Below are 20,556 nucleotides of genomic sequence, written 5' to 3' on the forward strand. Positions count from 1 at the left end.
ATCCAGGCAAAAGAAGCGCAGGAAGTTGTAAGGTTTTTATTTCAAAATATATTTAATGCCTTTATTGGACAAACCTTTTCAAGCATTATTGATTATGTGTCTGTGTGACAATTATTGAAACTCTACTTGTACGTTTGCATGTAATTAAATGAATATTGTTTCACAATTCATGTTTATATTTCACATTAAATTTCTTTTAATCTGAAAACTAATCCCAAACATATCGGAAAATGTGTAGTTTAAAGTAGTTAAAAAAATCTTCGTCAATGAAGCTGCCTCACTTAATGGGGATTGTCAAAACATCCAAGCCTATCTTTTATCTTATCTTCTTCTTTATTACTTACGTTTCTGAGGCAAAAAAGGAACAATAACTTTGCGTCATTCTTTCTGTATGATGCCACTGGACAGCGATTTGTTGGGTTAATAGCACGGAGCATGACAGTCATTCTTTTAACCGAAAAATTCAAGAAATATGTATTTTTATATTTTATTCGAATATTGCATTTTTCTGATTTAAGTGGCTACGACGTGTAATGAATCACAACATAGGTAGGTAGCGACACCTTGACGTGTCCTCCTGGAGGTATTTCTTGAGTGAGCACGATTGCATGTTGCGAGATCAGAATGAAAATGTCGATTTGTAAGAGTAATGAATCGTAATTTTATTTGTAATTTATATGACGGCAGTGCAAATTTGCAATTTTTACTTTTTTGTGTCGGTGTCGTTGTTATTAAAATAGAATGACTATAACACCCGAGCTCGGTCGTGATATAACATCAAGTAAAATCGTAGTTGAAACACGTGAATATTTACCCTATTCCTTTGTGAAACCTTGAAATCACAAGTGATTGATTTCCCCCTTCCCTACCTGCTCAAAAAGAAACAAAACAACTCATAGCCAACAATTGCAAATCTTCAATAACGATTACATTCATCACAGAGTATGACTGATCTAAATGAACACTGCATGCCTGATACTATTTGTTTGTTTACTCTTAGTAATTACTACAAACAAAACACAAAGAAATGTGTGAGAATAATTCAGTCCGTTTTTGGAACACAAAGTGTCTACTTCTCCTGCGTTTCCAAGCTTGCATAGAGTGGCAGTTTTTTCTGGGCCACATCATGGATGATTGCTGAAATAGACGAGAAAGGTCAAATGATTAAATTCTCCCATTGCAAAAAAAAAAAAAAACAATACAAATAAAATAAAAATAAAAAAACAGCCGCTAGGTGGCAGTTTAGGAGCAACAAAGTTCCAAAGGAAGCTGTTAACTGTTTACATTTACTCCCATCCACTTTGTAATTGACACAAAAAGTCAACAGCAGGAAATCCTGTTCATAAAGAAGGCTTAATAATAATAATAATAATAATAATAATAATAATAATAATGATGATAATAGTAGTAATATAAGTAGTAGTAATAGTAGAAATAGTAGTAATAGTGACAGTAATAGTAATAATAGTAGTAATAGTAGTAATAGTAATAATAATAATAATAATAATAATAATAATAATAATAATAATAGTAATCATAATCATAATCATAATAATACATTTAATTTCGAAGCGCCTTTCAAAACTCTCAAGGACACTTTAGTCATGGGATGAGAACTTTTGTGTGTGTGTGTGTGTGTGTGTGTGTGTGTGGGTGAGCAGCGGCAGCCATTCGCGTCAGCGTTCACTCTACCCGGAAGTAACACAGCAGCAAAGTTATGAAAGGAAAAGGAAAGAAAGAAGTAGAAAAACAAAAGGCAGCCATCTTAAAGTATTGCAGCGCCTTAAAGTAAAAAAAACAAATACATAATACGACAACTTAATGTATGTGTATTATTAAAAAATATCTGGCAATGCTTTTAAACTTACTGTCCAATAGCTGCCTTGCAGCATTTCTCTTTTCTAATTTGCTGTTCACCTCAGTCATCAGCCAAGGAAAGAAGTTTGTCTCAATATCTAAAAATCAGAAGCACATAGAACCCCCCATGCCTTAAGAAGCAAAAAAAAAAAAAAAAAAAAAAAAACAAAGTAGGACTTCATTATTATTTTGGCACCCAACCTTTCTCCACCGGGTCGTAAAAGAAGCCGTGGATCCTGAGGGACTTAAAAACGGTTGGGATAAGGTCGGCCAAATACTTCTGTGTGTAGGCCCGTGCTGCGATCTTCTCCACCGTCTCATTTTCCATCGTAAGAGCTTCTCTCTGTTGCGCAATACGGTGTTCCTGGAGAAAGAAAAACATCTCTTGGAGCAGACAGACAATTTTTTTACAGCGTTTGTCCTTAATTAAATGGAGCCTATCTTGTGTGATCATTGATCTTGCTGATCGTTTGAATTAGGTGTTTTAGTGTGAGGAGGGATTCAAAACAGACAGGAGAGGGCTTCAGATAGGCCATTTTTTAAATCCTGCCACGTGCCTTGGCACTAACCCCCCCCCCCAAAACGGTACATCAAAACTAGTGTATCGCTACCCTCTTCTGTCATTTTTTTTCCAAATGCCCACCTTTTCCTCCCTGTGGCGTCTCTCCTGCTCCTGCAGCCGCTGCACTTCAGCCAACTCTGAGTTGCGAAGCTCCTGGAAGGCCCTCTGCTGCGCCCTTAAATAGGCCAGTTCTTCTTCCTCCATCACCTCCAGTAGGGACTGCTCAATGGTCTTCCCTATCAGGACCTCCAGTAAAGGCTGTACCTCTCTGTCAAAGTCGAACAACTGCGGAAGAGAATCACTTAAAAACTGGTTTTAAACCTCAATCAATACATGAAAAAGAAATGAGGAGCTGCAAGGGAACTCATTGTGCACTTTTAGTTGAGCTTCAAAATTGACCAGACTGTATATGCAAAATTCTGCACCCTGAATTGGCTTTGTGTTCATCATCAAACTCAAAACGCTCTATCTATCTATCTATCTATCTATCTATCTATCTATCTATCTATCTATCTATCTATCTATCTATAAATTATATCTATCCTATTTTATAAATTATAAATTCTATCTATCCTTCCATCCATCCCTAAATCTATCCCTAAATCTATGTCTATCTCCCCCTCTCTCCCACTCTATTTATCTATCTGGTTTCAATGACATGTTTAATTCTAGGGTGCGTACCTCCCCCTCCTCTATTTGTGTTGCTACATCTTTGCCCGATTTGGCGGGTACAAAAAGTGGCGTTGCAGGTCTATCCAGGAGTGGATCAGTCTGGCACTCGATATGTGAAACCTCAATGTTATAGCTCAACTCTTCCAGATAAAGCTCTGAAAGAAAACAGAAACATTGGCTCATCGTGGACCGAGAATTCACAGATTAACTTTCCCAGAGAGGAAAAAAAAATAACCTGTTTGGACAACATTGTGTTTTCTGCCTTGGACAGCCTCAGGGGTGGATGATTGAAGCTGATCCTTGGTTTTGTTTTTATGAGCTATGGCTCTCCTCCTCAACTCTTGCTGCCTTTGCATTTCAGCGAGGTCTTCCTGCACCATCTGTTCTCGTGCACAGCAAAAGAAGGATGTTGCAAAATCATTGCTCGGGCAAATTTATTTTTTCCATCCACTGTGCAGGAAATAAGGAATGCTGCTAACACGCAGATTACATTTGTTCTTTGTTTTAATGTTGCAGTGGTCAGTCGTTGTTTTTTTTTTTTTTCACTTACACAGCCGACACACATACAGTTTTATTTTGATTACATAAAGGATGCAAGAGCTATTCCGAGACTGTGGACAGCCCGGGTGGAGCCCATGGGCTGTTCTTTTCCATAATTGTGCTGTAATTCTTTATTTCCACCACGGGACTAGAGGGTTGGAAAATGAGCACCAAAACAAGCTCTGGAGATCATTTGAGAACCGCATCAAAATTATAATCTGCAACTTTTTTTTCCCTTGTACCTACAGTGGATAGGAAGCGTTGGGCATATGTGTTTCCCCTGATGACACGGCGATCATACATGATGTTTCCATAGGTGCTGTGGGCCCTGTGGAAAAGAGAGACGCGGTGGAAATTAAGATTGTCCAACGCATGATGCTGTTACATGTGATAGGAGGAGAGCATTTCAAGGCATTTAAACACATTTCAATTGATTAAACTCGTTTAGAAATATAGACAGAACAGTGGAGACATATTTCCAACTGTAACATGGAAAACTGTTTGTGTTAGTTGCAGTATACGTCTGACAATGCACATGAACCGATAAGAGGCATTGCACTATTTAAAGTCACATCCCAGACTAATTGCACAAAATTCACGCAGCGGTGCATGGTTCCGTATAAAATGTCATCTGAATTGCATTATTATTATTCATGCATTTACTTTGTTTGGTAGTCTATTGTGCCAATAGTAAATGTGAACGAAAAAGTTTGCATTTTTAGGAAGCGAACATACTTTTCTGCCTTTTCAGTCTGCTTTTCTCTGTATTTGGGGCGGTTTTCAACAGGCCTGGGGCGACTGGAGAAGGTGTACGTTCCATTTGTCCCTTTCTGGCTGCGTGAAACGAAAGACATTGTTTCAACACTAAATAAACAAAAAGTAAATGTGATTAGGCTTTCTGATATTAGCTTGTGAGGACCGCAGCAGCAACAAGAAACCCTAGCAACCGTAACCAGGAAGTGAAACATTACAAACGTGGCCAGAAAGTAAAACAAAGTGTCGTAATGCACAGTTTTGGAATACTGGATGTGTTCATTTAAATATATATATATACTGTACAATATATTATTTAGATTTTAGAGTCCTCTATCTCCATCTAATGTCATTAACAATATCATATAAAGAATATATACAGAGATTACATAGGAGCAATTTTACACTCCCAATAGAGGTTTGGGTTTGATTACGTTACATTACCAATGAGGATGCACAAATGAGATAATGTGTACATTCAAATTAGATAAGATTCGATTAGATTAGATTTGTCTATAGCCTTGATTTGTCTCAAAGTGGAGAAATTTACATTTCACAGCAGCATAAACAAAATACAGGAGCTGCTGTAAAGTCAGCCACTCTCACGGCATCAACTTGAAGTCAAAAACAATTACAGTACAAAAAATGTGACAACACAAAAGACAGACAGTCTTCAACCTTAAATTACAAAAACCTATCTCAATTAAATTGTAGCATTTGGATTGGATTGGATTGGATTTGCCTTTATTAGTCTCACAGTGGAGAAATTTACATTTCACAGCAGCAAAGTTATGAAAGGAATGAAAGTAGAAAAACAAAATACATGATTTTTTGGGGATTTAATTAGCCTTTATTAGTCTCACAGTGTAGAAATTTACATTTCACAGCAGCAAAGTTATGGAATGAAGAGGTAAGGAAAGGATAAAGTAAAACAAAATACAGGACCTGCTGTCAAGGCAGCCAGACTTGAGGCGCCATCTTGAAGTCAAAATAACAACAAAAAAACTCAATTAAAGAAACTAAATAAACTAATATAATATATATTATAGATATAATAAACTAAAATACATTGTCATGCAATATTTAATTGGACTACATGACACATTCGTGTCAATTTTGTTGAGCAATGAAAAGTAGTGTTCCGTATCAATTGTATGACTATTAATCTGCATCCATTTTCTCGTCTCCATGTTGTCATTACATAACCATACATTCATTCAATCACAGTTATGTAATGTTTCTGTCAAAGCTAGCACTGTTGACAATGTAACACAAATAGCCAAAGCAAGCCACCACCTTGTGCAGGTCCCCGTATCCGAAATGTGTGCTCAGATGAATGCATTCACTTCTGTGACTGTGTTTACGCTTGGGCATTCGCTTCAAGTACTTGGAGTTCACGTCAAGTAGCATTGAAGGCTAAATAGTAGCTGGCCTCCTTTGGGCTGGTCTCATTAGTCCGCTAATGATATTATGTAACAGACATGGCATGAGTACACACATCATTTTTTTACCCCCTTACTCGCAACATCATCTTTGTTTCACACTCCGGGCATCCCTTTCATAAAAACAATTGGTATTATTAGAAGTTGTTTATTTGAAGGCAGCAAAAACAGGCAAGGCAACAAAATGTATTGAAAGGGGGCGTGTTATGTTTGCTTGTAAAGGAGTAGTACAGTGATGCCTCGGTTTACAAACGCTTTAGCTAATGAACTTTTCGCCTAACGAACATTAAATTCGCGAGACTATAATCTTGGCATACGAACTAGTTTTCAGGATACATACGGAGTGCTACAATGGCTGGCGGACTAGTTTTTGGCGGAAGAACACCAAACCACACTGCCGAACAGCGCCACTGCGGCTTCCGGACTACTTTTCCACACACCCTTTCACTGAGTGCATACATGGCATACGTGGTTTGCTATCGAGAGGATACGTTTGCTTTTTTGGGACCTAAAAAGACTCCACCACAGGCTAGTGTTAAGCCGGAGAGGACACAAAAGAAAATTACGGTCGAGCAGAAGAAGGAGATCATTGAAAAACAGGAACATGGTGTGCGTTTGTGTGACTTAGCGTCCCAGTAACATTATGCTAAGTCAACCATTGCTACGTGTGGCTAAGGGTGTTTCTGTGTTGTCTAAGCAATGGTCTCAGGCAATAGAAGATGTGAAAAACCTTTTTTGATTTGGATTCACAAAAAGCAGCAAGCAGTGGACAGTGAGTGAGGGTATTATTACCGAGAAAGCACGGCAACTTCACTCAGATATCATCAAGGGGCAACTACATCAATGACCATCACAAAGGTAAATAAAACGACTATTATACAGTACAGTTTATTTCTTTAATTACAATACAATAGCACATTTATTATACATAAAATAAGATGTACTTTGTGTAGTTTTAAGGCTTATTTAGTAGAAAATGGTTTTATTGCGACCTGGAAACAGATTCTCATTTTTAATGGTCTTCTATGGGAACTTAATGTTTGGAAGACACACTTTTCACCTTACACACACTTTCTGGTAACCAATTAAGTTCGTAAGCTGAGGTATCACTGTACTGCTATTGAGCTCCATGTTGACGAGTTTTGAGAACCTTAAAGATGAAATGTCATTTGAGATTATTTTCATCTGAAATGTATCAACGTCATCTTTTTTTTCCCGAGCTACACCCGCGAAAGGAAGCACACCGAGGCTCAACAATTGAAAGCAAAACTAAATCCTTCCATGTGGCCGTGTCTGATTTCCTTCTCTCCGCGTCGAAACGCAGTGTCTTGTCACTCGGTTGCATAACTGACCGAGCAAAGGGAAGCCAATGGTGACGGTAGTTAAAAAAAAATAATAATAATAAAAAATAGGAGTTGCACTTGAAGTTGCTGTCATCCAAACATGACCATTTTTTTTTCCATTTTACGCATTAAAAAGTCATCCACAGTGTGATTAAATATTATATTCAAAACCGAAAGACTTCATATCTTCCTGTTTTTTAATAGACGAAATATCTACCAATCCATTTTGTGATTGATAATAGTACTACGGTAGTACTATTATCAATCACAAAATGGATTGGTATGGATTAGTACTACTACCTGTACTCAAGAATGACATGTTGAATATTTATACATATATACATATGCAATAAAGTTTGGGAAATACTATACTGAAGGAGAAATGTCGAGAAAAAAGATGCATCTAGTTATCCAGCTATCTAGCTAGCTACATAGCTAGCTGTCTATTTGCTATCTAGCTATTAGCTATCTATTATCTGCCTATTAGCTTGCTAACAAGCTTTCTATTTGAGTTACTTCCTGGTTGAGTGAACGCTGGTACGCGTGGCTGCCGCTGCTCACCCACAGTAAAACGTATCCTGTGACTGTAAAGTGACCTTGAGAGTTTTGAAAGGCGCTTATAAATGAAATGTATTATCATATTATCATACATATATACATATGTGACAATCATATCTGGAATTCAAAGAATAAACAACAATATTTCTCCAAGTTCAGTTCAACCGGAGGCAGAATGAGTGTAGCCTGGAAACAAAGGCCCCCTTTTGTCATGACGCCGTCAAGAGTTATGTCATAGTCACAAAATGACTGACCCGTGAAGAGGTGAGCAATTGCGTTGTTCTGCTCAGGCACAATTATGGCAAGGGAATGAAATCCCATCTAAAAAACTAGAACACACGCAAAGTGGCTCTGAAGCTTCGGGTTTGGAACCCTGAAGTGGTTATTGATGTGGTTTGTTGGATGGTTGCTCAAACGTAGGATTCTTTAGCATATGGAAATTCCGCAAACAGCGACTGGCTACATCGCCGTGACACGGCATCCTTTTGGCCCGCAACGGACACCGACTCGGAAATGGCCCTTTGGTGGAAGACTGGCCTTTGCTCAAGACTGTCTCCTGTCGTGCAACTGTCAGTGCGACGGGTTTCGAAGTAGCTTGAATAATTCCCAGAAGACGGTCGGGAACGTTTCTCCAGAGCTATGGCGTCATATACCGTCATTGAACCGTATTGCGGAGCAAGAAGCGCGCTGTGCAGCGCCTGCTCGTACGAAGGCGGTCTGCAGACCAGCCGGCTGTCGATCTGCCTGAACACCTCGATAGTTGACAGGGGGCGGGCGGTGGGCTCGGCGGGAGAGGCCGCTTCGCTTTGAGAGTCCTCCTGGAGCGTTTCACAACGGAAAGGCTTTTCATTCTGCCGCTCCTTCTTCAGACTGTTTCTGCCGAAGCCTCCTAAACTCCTGGTGCGCATCAGAACCTTACAGGCGGCTCTCAACGAGTGCGAACGCTTCATATCGTCTGAGTTGATGCAGGTTGAGTCATGCTGAGCTCGCGAAGGAGCCACGACGGTTCTCCTCGAGCATGGTGGAGAGCCAGCCGGGGAGCTGGTGAACACGGATCCCTCGGATTGGTTGGAGGCGGCGCTCTCGAGGGAAGAGCTAGAGCAGCCCATGATTTGATTGCCGGTGTCCCTAAACCGGTCGTTGCTACTCAGTTTTGAAAGAGACACACCGGGGCGCTGCCAGGAGCCCTCGGAGAGCCGCTTTTTCAAAGGCTGTGACGTAAAGTTCTCAATGGAGCAGTCGTCATGGCTCCGGGAATGGGCGCTGAGGTTCGCGACCTCCATGGGGGGAAAGATGATGGGCTCGGAGCAGCGACGGTTGAAGTCGGGCTTGGAATCGAACATCGCGTCGGATGAGCATGTGGAAATGGTGACGCTCAGGCTGAGGGAGGGTGACGAATCGCTTCCGTCAGCCTGGCCGTCTCCGTCTGGATCGGTGCTGTCATACGCCGAGTCTTGATGCTGGGAGGACACAGAGTCTGCAAAACAGATGCTCCATTATTGAACCTGCATGTGTGTCTCGAGAAGTACTTTGCTTTTGGACTTGAGTGCGACAATGACATTTTGGATGTTGGAGAATTATTAGGCTAATTATGAACCAGAGAACTTGAAAGTTGACGATGCAGTCAGAAAAAAAAAGTTATTCCCCCTCTTGGCCTTATTTTGAATAATAGCAGGATGTCATCTCTTGCGCACACTGAGCATTCAAAAACTAACCATATATTCATTAAATAAATAAATAAATAAATAAATAAGAAACAAACAAATAAATGAACAAACAGACAAACAAATAAAAAATAAACAAATAAATACATAACATAGATAACATACATATAAACAAACAGATAAAAGAACAAACAGACAAATAAATAAATAAATAAATAAATAAATAAATAAATACCAATCAGATAACAAACAAATAAACTAACAGATTGAAAATAAATAAATACATAAATATAGAAATAAATGATAAACATAAACAAATAAATAACCAGATAAAAAAATAAAAAAATACATACATACATACATACATACATACATACATACATACATACATACATAATCCAATAAATCATTAAATCATTAAATAAATAAATGCCAAACAGATAAACAAATAAGCAAACAAATATATAAACAAATAAATATATGAATAAAGAAATACATAAAAACATAAATAAATGGCAAACAGATGAACAAATAAATAAACAAACACAAATAAATTAATGGATACATAAATACATGACAGATAAATAAATAAATAAATAAATTGGTACATAAACCAATGGATATATTAATAATAAATAAATAAATAAATAAGTTGTTTTTTCATCTGTTAGCTAATTTATCATTTTTGACTGTCACTTGGCAACATTAGCAAAGCTACGGTCGAATGTTTTGATGGCATCAAAGCCAAAAGCAATACTAGCTTGATTTAGTTTCTTCTTGTTATCCGGCAAGGGGTGAGAAGATTGCCGACTCCCTCTTCAGTATTATTTCTAAAGTGTTTGTTTTCTCACCTTCATCAGTATCCAGCAGGTGTGGGATATTATCTCCAAGGATCTCACAGTGTTCAATCAGAAATTGAGTGAGCGCTGTAACCTGCAGCATAAAAAAAAAGTCAAATCATGCCATGGTTTCCTGCACCGCGCCGATCAAAAACTTACATTTTTCATCATTTCCTTCTGGTCATCAAGTGGTGTGACGTCCATCTGAAGCAAAGTCGGGGCAATGCAAATCGCTAGGTTATAGGCGTCCATCTTGTTGACGTCAACATTTTCAAAGATGTGATAGAGGACGCAAACCAGGTGCCGTAGGAGGACCTTGTTGAGACTGGGGAGCTTGTCGACCACACTGATAAGAGAAATGAGGTTGAGGGGGAGAAAATACATCTTATTTACAAAAACAAATCACATTTCTGCAATGTTGTGATACCAGTGAGCCAACCTTGTGAGCGCTTGCTTTCTCTGCTGGCTCTTTTCCCTCTGCAGAGCCGCTATCCATTCTTCGTAAAGGTCACACACCAGCAGGCTCCCAGGGAGCTCTTTCAGAAAACTCTTAAAAACAACACCGGGAGAGCAGAATTCAGCCTAGAGTGATGCACATAATGCGTGCAGAAATCGGTATTTAAAAATGTACGTTGCAACGATACAGTTCCAAAATAGACAAGGGAACATCGCAAGTAGCAGAAGGTAAAGTGACGTTATACGGGAAGGCAACACCACTAATGGAACCTGAAATGTCACTGTGCATGTTAAAGCAAGGTAACAAAACAAACACAGTGAGACCTTGGCTTACAAACCTAATTGGTTCCCAGACAGAGTGTGTAAGGCGAAAAGTGTGTATCCCCAAAATTAATTTCCCATTGGAAACCATTAAAATGAGAATAATCCGTTCCCAGGTCCCCATAAAACATAATTTTCTACTTTCTAATTTTCTAAGCCTTAATACGACACAAAATATACCTTATTTTATGTATAATAAATGTGCTATGGTATTATAATTAAAGAAATAAACTGTATTGTATAATAAAGTAGTTACCTTTGTGATGGACGTTGATGGCTTGCTGGAATGGAGTGGCCGGTTTTCTCAGTATTAAACACTTGATGAGGAACGTAACCTTCTTTCACAATTTTGAGGAATGATCCCTTGTAGGTGCCTTCTCTGTGATAATTTTATCTAGTTCATCATCAATTCTGTTCTGTTTAGCTGGGTTGATAGCTTTTTGCATCAAGTGTACAGATGGCTTGTCCGGGTTGTTTATGGAGCCTGATTGATGGGATATTTTAACTTTGCAGTCTACACTCTGCCTTCGAACTATCAAAGTTGAAACTCTCTCACTGTCGTCTGCCTGTCTCTTTAATGTTTAAACCACTTCTACTCACTGCTGCGTTCTTGACAAATCATGTCGATTTAACCAAAGACTGTGGCGGGGAATAAAGGACAAAAAAAGTCGGCAGCCATTTTGTTGTTAGAAGAACAGGCTCGTTCGCGAACGACACATCACTCATTGAGGCAGCTCCATGTGTATCCCGAAAAAAGTTTGTATGCCAAGGTAAAATTTTCATAAATATAACGTTCGTAAACCGAAAAGTTGGTAAGCCAAGGGGTTCGTAAACCGAGGGATCACTGTACTATAAAAATGACACCACTTAAATAATAAAATCAAAAGCGAAACATACTTTGAGCAACCCAACTAACAAAGCGACAGGCTGTGCCTTCATGTCCACTTCCAGGCCGTTGTTGAGCCTGTCCCGGACGTCCTTCATAGTCTTGTTGTTGCACGGCTTGCGAAACACCCCCTCTGTGGACGGCCCCCTTTTCCTCAGCAACACGAGCATTTCCTGGCCGAAGGAATTGAAATGAGATGGACCACGTCAACATTGTTGTGTGGTTGGGAACAAGATTCATGTGCCCGGATGATTTCTTGTGCTAATTAAGCAACCTGGACAACAGATTAATTAACGGAGATATATAAAAAAAAGTTTTTTTTTTCAATGAAGCTGTGTGAATATAAATTAGTCCCTCGAGGCCTGATTTGATTTGATAAAAATGCATAGATTTTTGTAAAAATCGGATACAAAAATCGTTGTTTGTAGGATTCAATATCAAGTACCGTATTTTCCGGTGTATAAGGCGCACCCAAAAGCCTTGATTTTCTTCCAAAGGTGACCTTGCGCCTTATACGCAGGTACACCTTATATGTGATGTGATATTGATAATAATAATGATAATATGATAATAATACATTTGTTTCTAAGCGCCTTTCAAAACTCAAGGACACTTTACAGTCACTGGACATTTTGTTTTTTGTGCGGGTGTGCAGCGGCAGCCATTCGCGCCAGCGTTCACTCTACCCGGAAGTAACACAGCAGCAAAGTTATGAAAGAAAGAGGAAAGGAAAGAAAGAAGAAGAAAAACAAAATACAGGTCTTGCAACTACTGTAAAGAGCCACTGACTCCTTTTCCCCCAGTAGAAGTAGTGCATACCCGTCTCTACTGTAGCGCCTTATAATGTGGTGTGCCTTATATTTGGAAAACTTTTAGATATTTATATATTATATTTGAGACACTTGCTGTCATATGAATTCATTTGTCGTGTTTTTTTTTCTTGTCTTAAACTGCAGTTGCTATCAATTTTGCTCATATGCTAGCTAGCTAGCTATTTGCGATCTATTTGCTACCTATTAGCTATTTGGCTAGCTGGCTGGCTATCGCGCTAGCGTGCTATTAGTTGGCTGGCTATCTTGCCAGCTATCAGCTATGTACTGTATTAGCTATGTATTAGCTAGATAGCTAGCTTTCTATCCGGGTTGAGTGAACGCTGGCACGTGTGGGCGCCGCTGTTCACTCACAGAAAAACTTATCCTGTGACTGTAAAGTGACCTCGCGAGTTTTGAAAGGCGCTAAATAAAATGTATTATTATTATTTTATCATTATTAAATATTTTTCATTCATTGAAGGTGCACCCTGAGCATTTTGCAAAGCGCTTATAAATGAAATGTATTATTCTTATTATTATTATGTATTTTGTTTTCTACTTCTTTTCTTTCCTCTTCCTTTCATAACTTTGCTGTTGTGAAATTTAAATTTCTCCACTGTGAGATGAATAAAGGTCCATCCAATCCAATCCAATTATTATTATTATTATTATTATTATTATTATTATTATCATGATTATTATGATTAAAATATTTTTCATTCATTAAAGGTGCGCCTTATACTCCGCTGTGCCTTATATATGGAAAAAGTTTGAAAATACACAATTCAGTGGGGGTGTGCCTTGTATACAGGAAAATACGGTAATTGAAGAAAACATATTTTTATGCATATATTATGCCAGCACTGAGCCCAAAGAATTTGAGTCAAACAAATGACTTACCATGATGGGTTTCGGTAGCGAGTTGTCATCTGGGCACACTTTGAAGAGAGGCTGTCCAAAAAGTTGAGTTTTGGCGTGTGAATGAGCCGCTTTGCCGATGAAACTCGAGCCCTTCCTCAGTTTTCTCACCAAGTTCCATTTTGTTTCTGCCGGGATCAGCAATGTACCATCCATCAGCTTGACCAACGTAGACTTTGGGGAGACTGGACTCATTCTAAAATGTGCCGTTAGTGGGGCGTGCCATTTTTTTTAAATGTTTTTTTCTTTTGGACTTGTCTATTTCCTCCCTCGCGGTTTTCAACTTTGCTTTCGTGCCATTGCACATATGGCACTCTTTGCTGGGGCCCCTCCCTGTTGCAGACTTGCCATTGAGGGAAGACTTGCAAAAAAATACAATAAAAATAAAAAGGGAAGTTGCTCTCAACTCACCCAAAGTCTGCATCAGCTTGTCTTCTTGGTTATTCAACAACTGGGCCACTGCTGAAGTATTTACATCCCCCTGGCAACAAAATAAAATGGTTATTGCGTATAAAAGAGGAACTATGGGGTCATTGGCCTTTCTGGTTAACAAGCACAGTTATAGCAGCTACCGCGGTAGCGATGAATGCTCGACACTGACTCAAACTAAAAAACAATTTGAAGGACAACCGACACCTCTGGACAAGTTGTGTCCATAATTTGTAAAATGGCTTCAAATGACTTCTACTGAGTGTATTTTACAAAGATTCCACCGCATATAGCTATATTTTACGTTTTAAGACTCGCTCTGAATATTCAGGAAGTCTTGTTCTTGAGTTGGCGACGAGTCCGTATGTGACGTCATGAAAGGACCGCCCCCTGACCGAAAAAAGACACATTGTAGCAGTCCTTCCATCACGTCAATGTATTTTGCTGTACATGTTTGGTCTGAGAACCGTGTTGCACCCAAAAGCCGCCAGAAGAGGGCATCCAAGCTCCATATAAGGAATTTATGTAGTTATATTTTACATTTTAAGACTCGCGCTGAATATTCCGGAAGTCTTGTTTTTGAGTTGGTGACGAGTCCTCACGTCACGTCACTGAAGGAACGCCCCTGACCGAGAAAGGACACATTGTAACAGTCCTTTCATCACTTCAATGCATTTTTGCGGTACTTTGTTTGGTCTGAAAACTTCGTGTTGATCCGTGTTGATGGCGAAATTAGAAGGAAAACACACAAATAACGCGATAGTGAATCCTTGTGTGTTGCACCGAGCATCTATTTGATATTCTCTGACAAAGATTCTGAGGAAATAATCAGCTCGTTTCCATGGACTTTGTCGCCATCTTCTGCCTCTTTTGGGTGCAACAATACCCCCAATACCTCAAAATGACACGGAATAAATTATTTAATTGATTGCAAACATGTATGCTTTCCTCTTCAGAACTATTTGAATCATATACAAGAAAGCATATTCTCCGAATCTGAAGCCATTGTTTTGATTCTCGAGCAAGGCGTTACACCACGAACAAGGGGGCGGAACCTTCTGAAACTGGCAACTTCCGGTTTCAAATTTAAATATTTTTTTAGACACTTTAAGTCATTTTTTTGGTGTTTTGCATTTGACTAAAATTATCATACTGCGTGTTTTGGGTATTTTAGATGCTATAAAACGTTTTTCTGATGTCAGTTAGGAAACAAAAAAGTGATGTCGGTTGTCCTTTAAAGTTTTAGACATGACAGTCTGAAAGCAAAGACTTGTTAAGGTCTGCACTTGTGAGTCTGACCACGTTCGATTGCGCAAGAAGCAGTGCTTTGACTAACTGAGGCTCAGTTAAATCTGACGTGCCAAAATCAAGTCTCGTCACTATAAAACGACACATAAAGAAAACGTTGGTTCCATCATTAATACATCTCATATGCAAAATTTCGGCAGAGTAATTTCGGGCTTGTAAAATGGTTAACGGATATTGGATTAAATTTAAGACATAATTGGTTGTAATGGTAGCGGTTGCCCACGGAGGGCCACTTATACTGCAAGTTTGAAATCAAAACGATGTAAAATCACTTTGGATGCAAGGAGTGATAAGGTGGTGAAAATAATAATAGATCTTCTTCTTTTCCTTTCGGCTTTTCCCTTCAAGGGGTCGCCACAGCAAATCAGTGTCCTCCATCTTTAGAGGTTTGATCCGCATGTTTGTTTTGGCCAAGCTTTTACATCGGATGCCCTTCCTGACACAACCCTCTGTATTTATTCGGGCTTGGGACCGGCACAAGAAGACTTATGTCCCTTTGTGGCTACAGAAATAGATAATAATAAAAAAACACAACTCGTAAGTTCTCAGTTTGGTTCACATTCATGAATGTAAATAACCCAAATGCAAAACACGGATTCAGTGATATTTAGCTATATACCTTGAAACTGAGCTACACTGTGTTTGTTTACAGAATCGGTGTGCGGTTATTTACCCTTCTATACCGGACCAAAAAATACATAAATCATGAATTTTAACACTATACACCCCAACAATCATCTCTCAAATTATAACAGTCTGTGGATCTGTCGCAGCTTGGAATTGAAGCGGATTTACGTGGTACAGGAGATGTGAGACAATCTCTTTTTTGTCAATGGATGCTACAGCTTCGTATTTGCTTTCAACATTTAGCTTGTAGCAAACGTGTACATTACACCATGACATCTGTGATCCACTGGTGAAAAGGACACTTTGATCCTCTTCTCTCATCTAGAACTGCTTCATGCAACAAAGAGGGTGCAGAAAGTGCTTAAGATTGAATGTCTGTGTCTTTGTGTTGTCATATTATTTTCTTCTTTTGACTTCAAGACTGCGCCGCACGAGTGGCTGCCTTTACAGCAGCTCCTGTATTTGTTTTTCTACTCATTTCATTCCCATCCTCTATCATAACTGTGAAATGCACATTTCTCCACTGCGACAATAATAAAAGCTAATCCAATCCAATCACCGTCTCTGCATTGAGTTTGCCTCATCATTACAAGGTTTTTACTTACATCAAAGCTGACAAAATTTTCCATGCCTCCTCCAATGAGAGTTTTCGTCTAAATGATGCACAAATAAATGAGCAGCCATAGCTTCAAAGCGAAGCTTTTCCATTATGGAAGGAGAGGTTACACTACTTACTGCAGTGATGCCGCCTAACACCTTCATGAGGAAGTCCGGGCAAGAAGTGCAACCAGCTTTGACTTTTGCCTCTTTGCTTTTACTGAAGAAAAAAAAACACACAGAGAAATATAAATTGCAAACAAATGAAAGTCAAATTTTTATTTCTGACGGGGATGCTAACAGGCCCCCATTAATTTTCCTTCCGGGACAATGTGAGGGAGGTCCAAATTTGCTCGGCACAAACATCTGACGGCTCGCAGTCGAATAAAAATGATGTGAAATCAATCATCCGAAAGAGTATTTACAGGGCATGATTTGTTCAATGATGTCATAATAATAAATCAAAAGTTAAAACAAAAGTATAATGATAATGTCCAAAAAATGTCATTAAAGTCTACAGTCTCAGCAGTCATCTCATCATTCTAAAATTGGATTGGATGAGCATTTATTAGTCACTCAGTGGAGTAATGTATATTTGACAGCAGCAAAGTGATGAAATACAATACAATACAATACAATACAATACAATACATCCTAATTTATATGACGCTTTCGCAACAGCTGCAGCTGTAACAAAGCTCTTCACATAATAGTCAACACAAAGCAAAATAATAAACACAACAGGAACTTAAAAACATGTACAGTTGTGCAATTTTAACGACTTTCCCCGTGTAGTCTCTGATGTTTTGAGTACAAGACAAACACTTTATTACATGAAGCAGTTCTACATGAAAGAGTAGGGAAAAAAAGTACGCGGAAAGGAGAGGAAGAAGTAGAAAAACAAATGCGGGAGCTGCTGGAAAGGCAGCACAAATAATGTGACACAACACAAAGGACACAGACTGTCATTCAATCTGAAGCGCTTTCTGCACCCTCTTTGTTGCATGAAGCAGTTCTAAATGAAAGCGGAGAGGATCAAAGCATCCTTTTCACCAGTGAACCAGAGACGTTATGGTTGAATGTGCACGTCTTCCACGAGCTAAATGTTGAAAGCAAACACAAAGCTGTAGCATCCATTTATGAAAAAGAGATTGTCTCAGATCTCCTGCCCCATGTAAATCCGCTTCAATTCCAAGCTGCGACAATTCCACATATGTATCGGCACTCGGCCATTAATGTCAGATAACAATAAGTAATACTGTAGTACCTCATCAGCACTTTTTCTAGCCCGCACGAGTCCACGTAACTTTTTTTTTTCATGTAAGCACCCGAAATAAAACAGAATTGTAGATGTGGAAGGGAGTCTCGTACCTTTGTAGGGTGTCGAACCAGCGCGCCTTCAATTCAGGAGAACTGTAAGGCAAAATGACAACATGACGGCGACTTTCTAATCCACGCCGCAACAATCAAACTAACCACATGAGCTGTCACGGGGCTCTTTTGACGCGGTGGAAAGTGTAACTCAAGTCAGTCATGGGAACAGGAAGAAGCGTCACTAAATCAAACCCCACTGAGCCCTTTCGCGCTCTTTGTAGTCCATACATGTTAAGTTGACCGCATCTGACTGACGGATATATGAATGCCATCATGACTATTTTTTTACTGAATGCTAAACATTAAAATATGCGATAAGGCTTTTATTCTGAACTTGACATGGCATTTTATCAGAAGCGCCAGTCTTTCTACAGAAACTCTGCAAAGGGGAATTGGCCTGACCGACACTTGCTCCAATGCTAGTTTGCAACATTTTTTGTCTTGTCATCTGACCGAGCGAACTTTCCCTTTGCCGTTTCCTTATTTTTAGGAGAACCGCAGATCACATGATTTGGTTGTTTCGTGGGTTACAATTCACATTATTATTATTATTATTATTATTATTATTATTATTATTATACATTTTAAGACGCTACAGTAGAGACTGGAGATACGCACTACTTCTTCTACTGGGGGAAATGGAGGCGATGGCTGCTGACAGTAGTTGCGAGACTGAACAAAACAAATCTCAACTCACCCAAAACACACCAGACAAAAAGTGAAGCCCCAGGCCATGGCGAAGGTCACGCCGAGACGCACGTCTTCCGTCCTTTCCTCCTCATGCTCGGTCTCATCTTGGAAATCGTGAATCCACACGTCCTCCAGTTTCACTCTGTGTTTAAGACGGTAGCTGGATGTCGACCTACGCATGGGGAAAATCACTTGATGCCATTATCCCAACACAATATGCTCATAGCGCTCTGCGTTTCCATGACAGTACAGTAAAAAACTGTTGACATTAATTACTGTACACGTTGTTAGGTGTCCATATTGGAACAGTGGGCAGCGTGTGGTTGAGAAATAACAGTGACTCGCCTCCCACTGAGGAACTTCCATCCACACTGACTCAAGCGTTGAGAATGAGGCAGAGTCTGACTTGGCCTAGAGCAATCATCCATTGAAATGATATTGCTGCTATTTATTTGTGAAAAAAATAACATTTCGGTATCGTTTAGTCATGAGGAACAAAACAACAGCGGTTGGTGTCTGTGGGGGATTCCCTTTTGCATATTTAAGTCTGAAAAGAGCCCCTTTGCCTTGACTTCCCATATCACTCTGCTATTCTGATACCTTTATGAATAGAACATGTCTATCCTGGGACACAAAACGGTTTGAAATGACAGAAAAAGTACAGTAATCCCTCGTTTTTTTGCGGTTAATGGGGACCAGGACCACCCGCGATAGATGAAAATCTGCGAAGTCGAATCAGAATCATTTTTATTGGCCCAGTATGTAGAACACGCTTCACTAGTATCATCATAAAAAAGACATGACAAATAAGTATGGGGGACACTAATAAAGGCTAATCTAATCTCATAGAATTCCTGAATGTAAATGGTACATCTCAGGAACATCTGTGAGACAATGTGCAAAGTATCAAGAGAATAGTGCTTCACGTGAGTACAGAGCTTGAGCTCCAATGATTATAATGATTTTTATTACTTTTCATATTTAGTGAATTGTAACATTTGACATTAGTATTGACCATAATGATTGCACATTAAGTCAATTGCAAGAATTCGCATTGCATGTACCGTATAAGTCAAATATTAATTCATATACTTGCATCGTGATACTGTGATAGTATCAAAGTCATTTGAAGAATATATTTTGGATCTTTCACTGATTTATCAATATATTGACTAGTTTACGCAGCGGCAGACTTTCGACTTATCGATTCATTATCTATTGGCTGTATATATTCATATAATGACGATAAGGTATGTGAATTCATTTGATATGCAATGAGACTGTAACGAAAAATTTATACCTACAAGTCAAATTTCTAAGTTCATTATAATAGCGTGGCGAAAAGAGTTGGATACGCTTGCAACTGACAATAGATACATCGTGTCATAGTAAAGAAATTATTGTAATATAGTTAAATAAATTTCATTTAAGTATAAATATATATAACTATTAGTACATTCTAATAAACTTAACTTAATAAATCATGAGATTAACTCACAAGTAGATATCAGTTAATCAAATGAAATGATGATCAATTAGACATTATTAATGACTGAATTAGATTAGTAGATTTCTAATTGAGAGATTACATTACGTGGAATCATAGAGTCATAATTAAAGATAAATAGAAATGAAAATACAATTAGCATAATAATTACACCTTAATACACATGTAAACATTCAATTCAACCTAAATAATACTACAATAAATAGTAAGCAAATTACAATCTTCAACTAAGATTTGGGATTTAAGCTTCAAGATCACTGATTTACTTAGGAGCATTATAATTTAGAAGGAAAATAAATTAAGAATAAGACTTAAATAGAAGTTACATGAGTCAGCATTTAAGTAACAATGCACAACGTATGATGACAATGAAAGTAAAATAAAACAATAAATAGATAAAA

The 20,556-nt window shown here is 38.7% G+C and overlaps 2 protein-coding genes across 4 annotated transcripts; both read right to left on the reverse strand.

Annotated features, from left to right (window-relative positions):
• Positions 1 to 5: 5 nt before the first annotated feature.
• rsph3 (radial spoke head 3) lies at positions 6 to 4,586 on the reverse strand. Its single transcript, XM_089022338.1, has 8 exons — positions 4,367 to 4,586; positions 3,878 to 3,959; positions 3,327 to 3,471; positions 3,101 to 3,246; positions 2,501 to 2,704; positions 2,059 to 2,221; positions 1,869 to 1,955; positions 6 to 1,137 (listed from the first exon to the last, which is right to left on the reverse strand). The coding sequence occupies exons 1-8, from the start codon at positions 4,483 to 4,485 to the stop codon at positions 1,070 to 1,072; spliced, it is 1,014 nt and encodes a 337-aa protein (XP_088878464.1). The 5' UTR covers positions 4,486 to 4,586; the 3' UTR covers positions 6 to 1,069.
• A 581-nt stretch (positions 4,587 to 5,167) lies between these two features.
• Positions 5,168 to 18,977, reverse strand: tagapb (T cell activation RhoGTPase activating protein b). 3 transcript variants are annotated; one of them, XM_089022328.1, is made up of 11 exons: positions 18,656 to 18,977; positions 17,956 to 17,997; positions 16,723 to 16,804; positions 16,593 to 16,640; positions 14,035 to 14,104; positions 13,606 to 13,751; positions 11,905 to 12,066; positions 10,670 to 10,779; positions 10,390 to 10,576; positions 10,243 to 10,324; positions 5,168 to 9,204 (listed from the first exon to the last, which is right to left on the reverse strand). In XM_089022328.1, exons 1-11 carry the CDS (start codon positions 18,826 to 18,828, stop codon positions 8,138 to 8,140), a joined length of 2,169 nt encoding a protein of 722 aa, XP_088878454.1. In that variant the 5' UTR covers positions 18,829 to 18,977; the 3' UTR covers positions 5,168 to 8,137. The 3 variants fall into 3 exon arrangements, with proteins under 3 accessions (XP_088878454.1, XP_088878455.1, XP_088878456.1); XM_089022329.1 differs by lacking the exon at positions 16,593 to 16,640 and having other exon boundaries at positions 5,170 to 9,204; positions 18,656 to 18,975; XM_089022330.1 differs by lacking the exons at positions 16,593 to 16,640; positions 16,723 to 16,804; positions 18,656 to 18,977 and having other exon boundaries at positions 5,173 to 9,204; positions 17,956 to 18,083.
• Between the last annotated feature and the right edge of the window lie 1,579 nt (positions 18,978 to 20,556).

This window comes from Hippocampus bargibanti, linkage group LG19 (genome assembly GCF_051943395.1).
Source record: "Hippocampus bargibanti isolate YZ-2025 linkage group LG19, ASM5194339v1, whole genome shotgun sequence".
Lineage (NCBI taxonomy): Eukaryota > Metazoa > Chordata > Actinopteri > Syngnathiformes > Syngnathidae > Hippocampus > Hippocampus bargibanti.

Bases quoted from the DNA above. Each gene is read 5' to 3' on its own strand.
- rsph3 (XM_089022338.1), bottom strand. From the start codon at position 4,485: ATGTCTTTCGTTTCACGCAGCCAGAAAGGGACAAATGGAACGTACACC. The intron at 3,960-4,366 runs GTATGTTCGCTT...TCTTTTCCACAG, and splicing joins CAGACTGAAAAGGCAGAAAA to GGCCCACAGCACCTATGGAA. The intron at 2,222-2,500 runs GTGGGCATTTGG...TTCTTTCTCCAG, and splicing joins GACGCCACAGGGAGGAAAAG to GAACACCGTATTGCGCAACA.
- tagapb (XM_089022328.1), bottom strand. From the start codon at position 18,828: ATGCGTAGGTCGACATCCAGCTACCGTCTTAAACACAGAGTGAAACTG. The intron at 17,998-18,655 runs GTGAGTTGAGAT...TTTGCCTTACAG, and splicing joins TTTTGTCTGGTGTGTTTTGG to TTCTCCTGAATTGAAGGCGC. The intron at 14,105-16,592 runs GTAAGTAAAAAC...TTTTGTTGCCAG, and splicing joins AAAATTTTGTCAGCTTTGAT to GGGGATGTAAATACTTCAGC.